At 38.6% G+C, this 15,049-nt stretch overlaps 2 protein-coding genes across 3 annotated transcripts in view; both read right to left on the bottom strand.

Annotated features, from left to right (window-relative positions):
- LOC142186402 (uncharacterized) overlaps positions 1-15,049 on the bottom strand; it is a 214,353-nt gene that overhangs the window by 181,012 nt on the left and 18,292 nt on the right. The window lies entirely within an intron of this gene.
- The window catches only part of LOC142186397 (uncharacterized), a 41,905-nt gene that overhangs the window by 8,566 nt on the left and 18,290 nt on the right, over positions 1-15,049 (bottom strand). Inside the window, exons 2-4 of one of the 2 annotated variants that reach the window (XM_075261246.1) lie at positions 5,920-6,019; positions 5,647-5,808; positions 407-530 (exon numbers count right to left, since the gene is read on the bottom strand). In XM_075261246.1, the coding sequence (XP_075117347.1) occupies positions 407-530; positions 5,647-5,808; positions 5,920-5,997 (364 nt within the window). In that variant the 5' untranslated portion in view covers positions 5,998-6,019. Of the gene's footprint in view, positions 1-406; positions 531-5,646; positions 5,809-5,919; positions 6,020-15,049 lie in introns of those variants that run through there. The other variant, XM_075261247.1, reaches the window with a different exon arrangement.

The following is a 15,049-nucleotide window of genomic DNA, read 5'->3' as shown; positions in this document are numbered from 1 at the left end:
CGCCCACAAGTCAGTGGGGTAAGCTGGGCTGTACTGGACCCTCCACTTGCTGGGCCTGGAATTATCTTCAATCTGGAGATGCCATCCTGCTAGCACTGAGAGGAAGTAATGCATTTTATAGGTGACTTGGTCACTTTATTTGCCGGCCACGTCCTCTAAAGGGTAAGGCCAGCCTATTTCATGTCCAAGTCACAAGTGGGCATGGCAATATCCAGAAAGGGTATGGCCATGCCTTGCCTGAAAAAGTCTGTTGTGCACTGAGCCTACTGTCCCCCCTGAGAAATCGCGCCCAAATACTGGCAAGTACAATTGAGTACAAGGCACACAAGTACACCATCTAACAAAACCAAAGCGGCGCTTTGCAGACAACATCTCGACGTTCAAGACATGGAAGGCCTCATCTTACCCAATGATGTGAGAGTCTTAAGATTGTCCACCATAACGTCCTCATACTGATCCTTGTGTCCTTCTAGGTACTCCCACTCCTCCATGGAGAGATAGACAGAGACATCCTGACACCTTATAGGAACCTGAAAGCACAATGACACAAACTCAATTTTTTTTTTTAATTTTTGAAAAAAGGTCTGTTATTGCTATGGATGGGTTCCAGTATAGTAAGTGTATATCCTCTGGTATCCTCTGGTAGGTATACAAAGGCTGAGGATTCACCCCAGGCGTTCCAGGGTTACAATAATCTCAACAGGAAGGGTAAAAATTAAATAAAACTACCAAAATAGAAAATAAGTTACGGTATTAAAAATCCAAAAAGTGTTATGAAAATGTTATTAGCATCTGCCATCTAAAAGACCACCATGGGGGGACGAGACCTTATGCTAGAGCTGACCGGACGCACATCCAGAGAACACCTGCCTTCACTTATAGCTATATGCTATTTGGGGGTCGGGTCCCCTGTCTCTCTGGCCCAGCCAAAGGTGGCTCACTCCATAGCAGCACTACCTCGCTTGCGACCTCTGACCAAGAACACATGGCCGACTTTGACTCTTCAGCCCTCTTAACTAAAATTCAACAGTTTTTTTCCACTGAACTCACTAATGCACTGACTGAATTCATTTTACACCTGCAAGTCGACCCCACTCTACTCCATATGGATCGCATTCATTGTGTGCTGGAGTGCCCCATGAACCCAAACGTGACTTAAGCTTCATTATTCTGAATACTATGACCAAACTCTCTCCAGAGCCTGGAATCTGCAACCTCTACCTTGAATAGCCCAATTGGTCCAATTCTTTGCTGACTTGGCTCCAGGCTACTCTGGACAGATACAGGTCTCTATGCCCTGTGACCCTCAAAAAGCTTAGATACGTTACCATTGGGGCATCCGCTCTCATTTGACCTGTATTCTCAATGATAAAGACTACCCCCATCTTCTCCCTGAAGGAAGGTCTCCAGGTTCGTCAACGTGAAGGGCTACAGGTGAAGGAACTGGATCCACTACCTTAGAGACCCCCCACTTCTGGACGTTGACGCGTAAACATCTACTCCATCCGGGGCTGGTCCCAGAGTGTTCACAATGAGTATTTGACTTGGTTCATTCTCTTCATTGCCATCTTCCTACCCTGGACGTGATTGTTTGTCGTATTTGCTAACCCAGGGTTTAGGTCTTTGGCTCTACCTGCCAATTGTTTCTCTGCCAACCCTGGACCTGTCGCAGCGAACCCCTTACTTAGTACTCTGGTGGTATTATTATTGCCTTTTGTACCATTTTTTAGGGTGGCCCCTGGATTTACTTGTTCTTCCTTACCCAAGTCTCTTGCACTTACTTATTTCCCCAATGTCTTTTGGGGGTTAGCTATGACAGCGGTTCTCATGTCCCCCTGCACCTTAGGCACTACAGGGTTTGTTGCATTCCAGTTAACCCCTGAATGCTCGCCCTGGCTTTGGGTTTATTATTACGGTTATTCCCTATTAATGCCATTTTTCCTTACAGCACTTCCCTCCCTTTGATTATGTCTGGGATTACTCCGAGACCCTGTCTGACCCCACCTTTGCTTGCCCAACTTGTGCAGCTCTCTTTTAACATGTAATGATTAGCGCCCACTCCCCTAGAGGAGTGGCAGTCTTTCCTAGGACCACTGTTCTCCTACAGGTTGATAGTACTTTAATAGACCCCCAAGGTTTCTACATCGTCCTCCAATGTCCTTTTTCTGGCCATCACTTAAGCTTTGTCAGTTCTTATGCCCCTACTGAATTCCCTGTAGCCTTCTTCCACGAGTTGTGTACTTTGCTAGGACAAATTTGCTAGATTTTTCTAGATTGATTTGGTGTAGAGACTTTAATTTTATGGTCAATGCTGTCTTGGATTCTTCCTCCCCCTCTGAGATGAGCATTCCTCCAAGGCCAAGAGAGACAGGCTCTAATGTTGTGGATGCCTGGTGTAATTTTAATCGGAATCGGAGGGGCCATACCCACTTCTCTCCTGCACATCACCACTATACTAAGACTGATGAGATCCTCCTCTCTACCTCAGTACTCCCCGATCTCATCTATGCCTGCCATATCCCTTGTGCCTGGTCGGACCACGAACTAGTCATGATTGCCATCACTTTCCATTCCCCCTCTGCTCAACATTCTAGCTGGTGCTTGAATGAGTCGATATCCATTGGCGGACTGCGGACACTCTTAGCATTGGATACTGACCTGGCTATTAACTGGGTGGCCCATAAAGCCACAGTCCAAGGTTCCCTTATAGTGGAAGTCTCTCGCTTAACCCTACCTGCCGACGGCATTTTTTGATTTTCGTTTTTTGGCAACCCCCCCCCCCCCTCCAAACCCCATAACTTTTTCATTTCTCCGCTCTCAGAGCCATATGAAGTCTTAATGTTTACAGGACAAATTTTTCTTCATGACACAGCCAATGTACTGGGAAGCTAGAAAAAAAATTCAGAATAGGTGGGATTTGAAGAAAAAGTGCATTTGTGCGACTTTCTTACGGTATTGCGCTGCTGGGATAATTAGCTTTGACCGAGGCGCCAGAAGGATCAATGCCCACGATCGGTGTGGGCACTGGCGCATGGTGTCTGCTGTATGATAGCAGACACCAGGCGGCTATGGCGGCCGCCCAACTCCCGGGCAGCTGCCATAGTTAAACACCCGGCATCTGCCGTACTAGTACTCCGCATGTCGGGAAGGAGTTAAAATGATGCATCACAGATGTTAAACTACAGCTTGACTCTGTCCTGACGCAATGGACTGAAAAGGTCATGTGTTGGACTCAGGCACGATTTTTCCGGTACGCTAAAAAACCCGATAAGGTATTGGCTTCTAAACTGAGGGCACGCTAGTGACTAAATGCCATCTATCAAATACAGGAACCTGGTGGTGTTATGACCTCTAACCCTAGCTCAATTTACCCTGAATTCCACCAGTGTTACCAGAAACTTTATTCTGCCCCCCACTATGGCCCAACTCCTGAGAGCTGCCTCCTTTCTCCACTCTCTCCATCTCCCTTCTGTTTCCTCTTACCAGGCAGCTGTCCTCAAGGGCCCTCCATATTATAAGAAATCTAAAAGCATCCTCTCACCTTCTTCAGATGTTTAATTATATTCTACAGGGTGGAAAATTTCTCCAAGATAAGCTCAGCGCAACCTTCGCAGTTATTCCCAAGCTGGTGAGAGACGCTTCCACGCCTGCTAACTATAGACCCTCTCGCTTTTACACTTGGGTATAAAGTAATTTTTCTCCAACCTTGCTACCTGTAGCCCTTCACTCTTGCAATAGAGCCCCTGGCGATTGCTATCCGCTCTCCCCCCGATATTAGGGGTGTGCAGATTGGAGATCACAAACCCTTTCGTTTCACTACTGAATCTGATTAACACTCTCTCCCCCAACTGTCCGGCCTTAAGCTTACTACATCTAAATTGGAAATTCTACGCTGTAACGTCCCCCCGGCCACCACTAAATTGATTGCTCAGAATTTTGGCTTCCATACTAGGGATAGTCGAGGCTTTAAGCTCTGCAATTCTTTAGATGCCCATTTAAAATGGAACTATGCCATGCTGATCCCAAAACTTTTATAGGATCTTGTTGCTTGGCATTGCCCACTCTATAGGTAGAGTTTATTCTGTACCTCACCCCAGATTCTCTATTACTTTTGCATCTTCCCAATCCCGGTAATCTCCTCTGCTTTAGCCTCCCTTCAGAAATACATTTTTAATTTCATTCGGCCTTATAAGGGGCTGTGTATTTGCAGGCACATGATACATCTCCATATATAACCCCTTCTTCCCTCCTGGCTTGTTCCCTGAGTTGTTTGGTGGAGGCATGCTCGATTTTGCCACCACAATGACCTCCTTTGTAACCTGCAGATCTTCACCAAAGAATATTTTGCTACACCAACCTCACAGGCATTTAGGACTGCACATTTTCTTTCTTCTCTTACCCCACTCAATCCAGAGATTTCCACTACTAGCTTCAAGAGGCCATGTTTAGAGCAGGGCTCTCTTTCATATACAACCTGTTGAACGCTCCACCTCCTGATACTAAGCTTGACTCTATGGTGTCCTGGAAGTGAAACCTTGTTTCTACCCTGACCTCAGCCTAATGGATTGATTGTTGTACACCTAGTAGCAAAAGCAGTTAGCAGGCCACCATCATGGGATCCTTGAAGATCATAGGACTTATCTAGACGATTACACAGCTTTTATCCTACAGTCTCACCCTTCTGCTTTACAGGTGCCTTAGGCACTACCTTCCATATTTGATGGTCCTGCCCACATGCCCATCGTTTTTGGGTGGCCATTCATAGAATGTCACAACGGCTGTTCCGACAGTCATCCCCATTGTTGTCCCCCATTTTTATTCTTAGTTTTAAGCTCCCTAGCCTCAAATATGCTCAATTCTAATTATTTCAATGCATTCTGATGGCTGCCTGGATCCCCATTGCCTTCAACTCAAGGAAATCTTTTCTCGTTGACCGATGTAGTTCAGAGAATTGATAATGTCATGTTCCAAGAAAAAGTTAATGCCCCTATCTCTGATACCTATCCGATCTTTTATAAGGTGGCTTGGAGTAATAGGTCCCATATCCCAGCTGTGCCATACTGTCTTCGGCTGTTGGATGTTAGGACTGAGTGTGATTCCTATTCTCCTTTACTCAGATGTGCTCTCTTTCTCACCTATATTTTGTCCCTCTGCATTTCCAGCACTACCCGCCACCCACCCGCCATAGCCTCTTATGTTGGTTTTAGTTTGGTGCCTTTTTACATCCCTTCCTTTATTCATGTTCATACTGACTATAACTGTAGAGCAGTTTCTCAGTCTTGTGCTTATATATTCTCACATTTTTGTACTATTTTAATGATTGTCTTTATGTTTTTTGTATTTTCTGCCCCTGCCATATTTCAATAAATACTTTTGACAGTCCACCACGGGGAAAGGATCACCACAGAAATATAACTGTACGGCTATATAAAGTCCTGTCATTCCCAGCAGCGCTCACCTCTCCAGTCAGCAGCTCAATCATCCAGAAACCTCCCTCCCAGCCTTCCTAGCAGCGCTCACCTTGTCAGCAGCTCAATCATCATCCAGAAACCTCCCTCCCAGCCTTCCCAGCAGCGCTCACCTCTCCTGTCAGCAGCTCAATCATCATCCAGAAACCTCCCTCCCAGCCTTCCCAGCAGCGCTCACCTCTCCAGTCAGCAGCTCAGCCATCTTGTTGGTCAGGTCCAGGATCTCCTGATAGTGGTTTCTCTCATGTTTCAGTGTGTGAGGTGGAGACACCGTGATAGGATCCTTCTTCCTGCTCCATCCTTCATCATCCTTAGATATCTTCTTCACTATTATGTAGTCCTGGACATGGAGAGAGACATTGATGTCACATTATTCATTCCCTTCACCTCCCCATTCATGTCCTTGCTTTATGAAGAGACACCAGACTTGACATGTCCCAGGATCCCTCACCTCTCCAGTTAGCAGGTAGATGATCTCCAGGGTGAGGTTTAATATTCTCTCCGCCATCTGTTTTCTGTCTTTGTCCATCCTTCAGGATAGGATGTATTTTCTTGTTTTTGGAACCAGAAGGAAAAGGAAGAATGAGTCAAGTAACATGGAAGAACATCCTATATGTATTATACTATCTCAATAATGTTATAAAGGAATACACCGTATACACTTATATATTCGCCTACTTGCACTGAAGAAAGACACTAACCCTGAGAGTTGAGTGTCTGGTTGGAGGTCATCCTAGTTCTGTCCCAAGCCTGTTCTAACATTTTCCTGACATCCGCCATAATAGTACAGCACATATAAGATATTTACATATGGCGACTGCCCTAGCCTCCAGGTTTCTGCTGTTTTACCCAGATAAAACCAGGTGCGAATGTCCACAAACAGTATCAACAGGTATAACTAAAAATGGTTTAACTAAAAAGTACATCTAGCCTCACAAAAAAGAAGCCTTACGCAACCCAGGAAATATATGGAATGAAAAAAAGATAGAATATGAATATAGAATAGAATATGTTTTGGATATTTTTAAAATGTAAAAAAAAAACCAAAAACATTTAAAGTTGGTATCCCCAAAATCATACCGACCTATAGAATACACATAGCATACAGGTGACTTTGGCTGCACAGGGAACATTGTAAAAACAAAGCCTGTAAGAAAGTCGCACCCATTCTGATTTTTTTTCCAGCTTACCAGCACTTCGTACGGAATAATAAATTATACCAATACAAATAAAAATAAAAAAAAAGTTATAGTTTAAAAGGTAGGGAGTCTAAAAAAGAAAAATGCCTATGGCAAGAAGGGGTTGCATAGGGCCTCTTCCTCATCCTTCAATCCCCAGCTCTGATGCAGCCAGACGGTCCCCGATCCTGCTTTTTGTTGCCTCCTATAAGTAGCCAATGCTCCAGGTTGCCCGAGCCTAGGCCGTAATGTATGTATTCATGATGTGCTTTGTTTTCTTGTATGGGCCCACCATGCTACGCTAACTTTCTCTGTATATTTCCTGGCCTGCTTTCTAGTCCCTACTTTAATAGGCTGATATGACCTGCAGATGGGATTTTTTTGTCTATACAATGTACAGCGCCGCACTTGGTAAGTAGTGAAGGGGCGTCAATAGTCAGTAACAGAAAAACTGCTTATAGTTGCAATGACTTTGGACATGGTGCCGTTCAGCATATTAGCACAGATGTGACCGAATTGTGGCTGCAACGTTTGAACTCAGCCTAAGGGTATATTCACATATGTGAAAAAAAAGAAAATCTTCCATGGAGAATATTTACTGGATTATATATAGTTCAAGACTAAGGCTAGGACTAAATGGCGACTATCTATGAGGTTGGATGTGTGGGAGCTAGATATAGTGTTTGCGTATGCGGCTACAGAACTGCAGGAACAATACACTGGCGTCCAGGAGGGTAATACGTGCATATGAAAAGCCTGAGGGCATCCTAGTGAGTGTTAGTGCAGGTTCACATTCAATCACAGACCTGTTTAAAGGCTGTTGTATAGCATCCCCAATACCCCATGGTGAGATATCTATATGATCAAGCTATTTTTAGGCTAAAGTTTAGCCAGGACACATTTTATTAATTAGAGGGCAAGCACCTCAAAGTTTGATTTTTAATGCATATATTCACATTATTTTTGGTTTTTACTAGATGGCGACTGGCCAGACCTCCCATCGCCCAACCAAAGACTGCTGTGTTGGCCTGTGCCTCCTATATTAATTAAAGTGAATGGAATATAACAACTGCTACATAACCAGTACTTATGTATGTATACAATATAGCAACCGATACATAACAAGCACCTATAAATTTATGCATCAACTACCAAAGTCATGGTATTCCAGAAGAAGGGCCACAACAAAGCCCCCATCCCACACTTCACAATGGAGAAAACCAACAGCTACACCTACCTGGGGCTGGAGCTCAGCCAATCAGGAAGCTTCAAAGCAGCAATAGAAACCCTGAAAGCAAAAGCCTGCAGAACCTTCTACGCCATCAGAAGACAACTGTACCACCTCAAACCACCGGTGAGGGTCTGGCTGAAGAAATTTCACAGAGTCATTGTTCTGATCCTTCTCTACGGCAGCAAAGTCTGGGGCCCAGCCACCTACCCAGACCAGCCAAAATGGGACTCCAGCCCAACAGAGACCTTCCATAGAGAAAGAGATCCATAGAGAAAAGCAGAGAGCAGTACATCGAAGAATGGAGAAACTAAATAAATAACTCCAAGAAACTCACCGTGTACCAATCCCTACAAAGGGACTACACCATGGCCACCTACCTGGAGAGAATACGCCACCCCAAGCACAGACAGACCCTGAGCCGGTACAGACTGAGCGCCCACAATCTGGAGATAGAAACAGGACAGCACAAGCAGTCATACAAGCCACAGGAGAACAGACTGTGCCAGCACTGTGACCAGGGGGTCCTAGAAGACAAGGCCCACCTCCTGCTACACTGCACCAAATACTCAGCTGTGAGGGCCGTCTACTACCAAAGAATCTCTGCCCACATCCCAGACTTCATATCTGCAGACGAGAAGAGGAAACTCTACATCCTACTGGGAGAAGAAGAGGCCACTGTGGAGATCGCTGCCCAATACGTGTCCAGCTGTCACCAAATAAGAGGAAGATGAGACTCCACGGACTGTTACACCCCATTACCACCCCACCTAATCACCCACCCTATGCCCGCCCATACCCACATGTCCCAAACAAGAACGACGAGACCCCAAGGACTACTGTACCTCCAAACCACCCACCCTATCACCCATTCACCCTCTCCACTTCCGCCCTTCGCCCCCTACCACCAACCACTCTCTCTGCTTTGGCAATGCCAAATGTATATTCGGACGTGCCAATAAAGCTTTTTTGACTTTGATACATAACAAGTACATATATGTATATTATATAACAGCTGATACATAACCAGTATCTATATATGTATACAATATAACAGCTGCTACATAACCAGTAGCTATATATGTATATTATATAACAGCTGATACATAACCAGTATCTATATATGTATACAATATAACAGCTGCTACATAACCAGTAGCTATATATGTATACAATATAACAGCTGCTACATAACCAGTACATATATATGTATACAATATAACAGCTGCTACATAACCAGTACCTATATATGTATACAATATAACAGCTGCTACATAACCAGTATCTATATATGTATACAATATAACAGCGGCTACATAACCAGTACCTATATATGTATACAATATAACAGCTGCTACATAACCAGTATCTATATATGTATACAATATAACAGCTGCTACATAACCAGTATCTATATATGTATACAATATAACAGCTGATACATAACCAGTATCTATATATGTATACAATATAACAGCTGATACATAACCAGTATCTATATATGTATACAATATAACAGCGGCTACATAACCAGTATCTATATATGTATACAATATAACAGCTGCTACATAACCAGTATCTATATATGTATACAATATAACAGCTGCTACATAACCAGCATCTATATATGTATACAATATAACAGCTATTACATAACCAGTATCTATATACGTATACAATATAACAGCTGATACATAACCAGTATCTATATATGTATACAATATAACAGCTGCTACATAACCAGTACCTATATATGTATACAATATAACAGCTATTACATAACCAGTATCTATATATGTATACAATATAACAGCTGATACATAACCAGTATCTATATATGTATACAATATAACAGCTGCTACATAACCAGTACCTATATATGTATACAATATAACAGCTATTACATAACCAGTACCTATATATGTATACAATATAAAAGACGATACATAACCAGTATCTATATATGTATACAATATAACAGCTGCTACATAACCAGTATCTATATATGTATACAATATAACAGCTGATACATAACCAGTATCTATATATGTATACAATATAACAGCTGCTACATAACCAGTATCTATATATGTATACAATATAACAGCTGCTACATAACCAGTATCTATATATGTATACAATATAACAGCGGCTACATAACCAGTACCTATATATGTATACAATATAACAGCGGCTACATAACCAGTATCTATATATGTATACAATATAACAGCGGCTACATAACCAGTACCTATATATGTATACAATATAACAGCGGCTACATAACCAGTATCTATATATGTATACAATATAACAGCTATTACATAACCAGTACATATATATATATATATATATATATATATATATATATATATATATACACACAATATAACAGCTGCTACATAACCAGTACCTATATATGTATACAATATAACAGCTGATACATAACCAGTACCTATATATGTATACAATATAACAGCTATTACATAACCAGTACATATATATATATATATATATATATATATATATATATATATATATACAATATAACAGCTGCTACATAACCAGTATCTATATATGTATACAATGTAACAGCTGCTACATAACCAGTATCTATATATGTATACAATATAACAGCTGCTACATAACCAGTACCTATATATGTATACAATATAACAGCTGATACATAACCAGTATCTATATATGTATACAATATAACAGCTGCTACATAACCAGTATCTATATATGTATACAATATAACAGCTGCTACATAACCAGTACCTATATATGTATACAATATAACAGCTGATACATAACCAGTATCTATATATGTATACAATATAACAGCTATTACATAACCAGTATCTATATATGTATACAATATAACAGCTGATACATAACCAGTATCTATATATGTATACAATATAACAGCTGCTACATAACCAGTACCTATATATGTATACAATATAACAGCTGATACATAACCAGTATCTATATATGTATACAATATAACAGCTGATACATAACCAGTATCTATATATGTATACAATATAACAGCTGATACATAACCAGTATCTATATATGTATACAATATAACAGCGGCTACATAACCAGTACCTATATATGTATACAATATAACAGCTGATACATAACCAGTATCTATATATGTATACAATATAACAGCTGCTACATAACCAGTACCTATATATGTATACAATATAACAGCTGATACATAACCAGTATCTATATATGTATACAATATAACAGCTGCTACATAACCAGTATCTATATATGTATACAATATAACAGCGGCTACATAACCAGTACCTATATATGTATACAATATAACAGCTGATACATAACCAGCATCTATATATGTATACAATATAACAGCTGCTACATAACCAGTATCTATATATGTATACAATATAACAGCTGCTACATAACCAGTACCTATATATGTATACAATATAACAGCTGCTACATAACCAGTACCTATATATGTATACAATATAACAGCTGCTACATAACCAGTACCTATATATGTATACAATATAACAGCTGATACATAACCAGTACCTATATATGTATACAATATAACAGCTGCTACATAACCAGTACCTATATATGTATACAATATAACAGCTGATACATAACCAGTATCTATATATGTATACAATATAACAGCTGCTACATAACCAGTACCTATATATGTATACAATATAACAGCTGCTACATAACCAGTATCTATATATGTATACAATATAACAGCTGCTACATAACCAGTATCTATATATGTATACAATATAACAGCGGCTACATAACCAGTACCTATATATGTATACAATATAACAGCTGATACATAACCAGCATCTATATATGTATACAATATAACAGCTGCTACATAACCAGTATCTATATATGTATACAATATAACAGCTGCTACATAACCAGTACCTATATATGTATACAATATAACAGCTGCTACATAACCAGTACCTATATATGTATACAATATAACAGCTGCTACATAACCAGTACCTATATATGTATACAATATAACAGCTGATACATAACCAGTATCTATATATGTATACAATATAACAGCTGATACATAACCAGTATCTATATATGTATACAATATAACAGCTATTACATAACCAGTATCTATATATGTATACAATATAACAGCTGCTACATAACCAGTACCTATATATGTATACAATATAACAGCTGATACATAACCAGTATCTATATATGTATACAATATAACAGCTGCTACATAACCAGTACCTATATATGTATACAATATAACAGCTGATACATAACCAGTATCTATATATGTATACAATATAACAGCTGATACATAACCAGTATCTATATATGTATACAATATAACAGACGATACATAACCAGTATCTATATATGTATACAATATAACAGCTGCTACATAACCAGTACCTATATATGTATACAATATAACAGCGGCTACATAACCAGTATCTATATATGTATACAATATAACAGCTATTACATAACCAGTACATATATATATATATATATATATATATATATATATATATATATATATATACAATATAACAGCTGCTACATAACCAGTATCTATATATGTATACAATATAACAGCTGATACATAACCAGTACCTATATATGTATACAATATAACAGCGGCTACATAACCAGTATCTATATATGTATACAATATAACAGCTATTACATAACCAGTACATATATATATATATATATATATATATATATATATATATACACACAATATAACAGCTGCTACATAACCAGTACCTATATATGTATACAATATAACAGCTGCTACATAACCAGTACCTATATATGTATACAATATAACAGCTGATACATAACCAGTATCTATATATGTATACAATATAACAGCTGCTACATAACCAGTATCTATATATGTATACAATATAACAGCTGCTACATAACCAGTACCTATATATGTATACAATATAACAGCTGATACATAACCAGTATCTATATATGTATACAATATAACAGCTATTACATAACCAGTATCTATATATGTATACAATATAACAGCTGATACATAACCAGTATCTATATATGTATACAATATAACAGCTGCTACATAACCAGTACCTATATATGTATACAATATAACAGCTGATACATAACCAGTATCTATATATGTATACAATATAACAGCTATTACATAACCAGCATCTATATATGTATACAATATAACAGCTGCTACATAACCAGTATCTATATATGTATACAATATAACAGCTGATACATAACCAGTATCTATATATGTATACAATATAACAGCTGCTACATAACCAGTATCTATATATGTATACAATATAACAGCGGCTACATAACCAGTACCTATATATGTATACAATATAACAGCTATTACATAACCAGCATCTATATATGTATACAATATAACAGCTGATACATAACCAGTACCTATATATGTATACAATATAACAGCTGATACATAACCAGTATCTATATACGTATACAATATAACAGCTGCTACATAACCAGTACCTATATATGTATACAATATAACACCCGATACATAACCAGTATCTATATATGTATACAATATAACAGCTATTACATAACCAGCATCTATATATGTATACAATATAACAGCTGCTACATAACCAGTATCTATATATGTATACAATGTAACAGCTGATACATAACCAGTAGCTATATATGTATACAATATAACAGCTGATACATAACCAGTATCTATATATGTATACAATATAACAGCTGATACATAACCAGTATCTATATATGTATACAATATAACAGCTATTACATAACCAGTATCTATATATGTATACAATATAACAGCTGCTACATAACCAGTACCTATATATGTATACAATATAACAGCTGATACATAACCAGTATCTATGTACATATACAATACTAGCTTTTACCCGCGACTTCGTCTGCGGTGATTTGAGAATTGGGCGGACACAGACGTGTGAAACTGTAAAAGTGCTTTACAAAGTTTGGTGGGCTAGCAAATGTGATGTGATGTGTTATATTGTGTATGTCGTGATACAGACAATGTGATGTGTTGTATTGTGTATGTCGTGATACAGACAATGTGATGTGTTGTATTGTGTCAGACAATGTGATGTGTTGTATTGTGTATGTCGTGATACAGACAATGTGATGTGTTGTATAGTGGAAAGCTATATGTAAATGTGAGTGAGTAGAGTGAGGGCTACTCCTGAGGTGACAGTAAGGAGTGTGCAGGCAGGTTGAGGCAGGAAATGCCAGGCAGTGTGTGTGAGTCTATAGCTGGGGCTAGGAGTCCTGCTTTTGTGAGTCTCCTGCTAGGAAGCCATGTTGTTTAGTGGCACCAAAAGTAGCCTGTGACTCAATCCTAAGGGAAAACTATGTTTGTGGAAAATTGCAAGCAAATCCATCCAGGCGTTTTAGCGTGATTGAGGAACAAACATCCAAACTCACAAACATCCAAACATCCAAACACACAAACTTTCACACTTATAATATTAGTAGGATAACAGCTGATACATAACCAGCATCTATATATGTATACAATATAACAGCTGATACATAACCAGTACCTATATATGTATACAATATAACAGCTGATACATAACCAGTACCTATATATGTATACAATATAACAGCTGATACATAACCAGTATCTATATATGTATACAATATAACAGCTGATACATAACCAGCATCTATATATGTATACAATATAACAGCTGATACATAACCAGTACCTATATATGTATACAATATAACAGCTGATACATAACCAGTACCTATATATGTATACAATATAACAGCTGATACATAACCAGTACCTATATATGTATACAATATAACAGCTGATACATAACCAGCATCTATATATGTATACAATATAACAGCTGCTACATAACCAGTATCTATATATGTATACAATATCACAACTATTATATACCCAGCACCTATATGTATACAATATAACAGCTGATACATAACCAGCATCTATATATGTATACAATATAACAGCTGCTACATAACCAGTATCTATATATGTATACAATATCACAACTATTATATACCCAGCACCTATATGTATACAATATAACAGCTGATAC

Source organism: Leptodactylus fuscus (genome assembly GCF_031893055.1).
Source record: "Leptodactylus fuscus isolate aLepFus1 chromosome 10 unlocalized genomic scaffold, aLepFus1.hap2 SUPER_10_unloc_1, whole genome shotgun sequence".
NCBI classification, from domain to species: Eukaryota; Metazoa; Chordata; class Amphibia; order Anura; family Leptodactylidae; genus Leptodactylus; species Leptodactylus fuscus.
The sequence above is the reverse complement of the archived record's forward strand: the minus strand, read 5'-3'. Positions and strand labels throughout refer to the sequence as shown.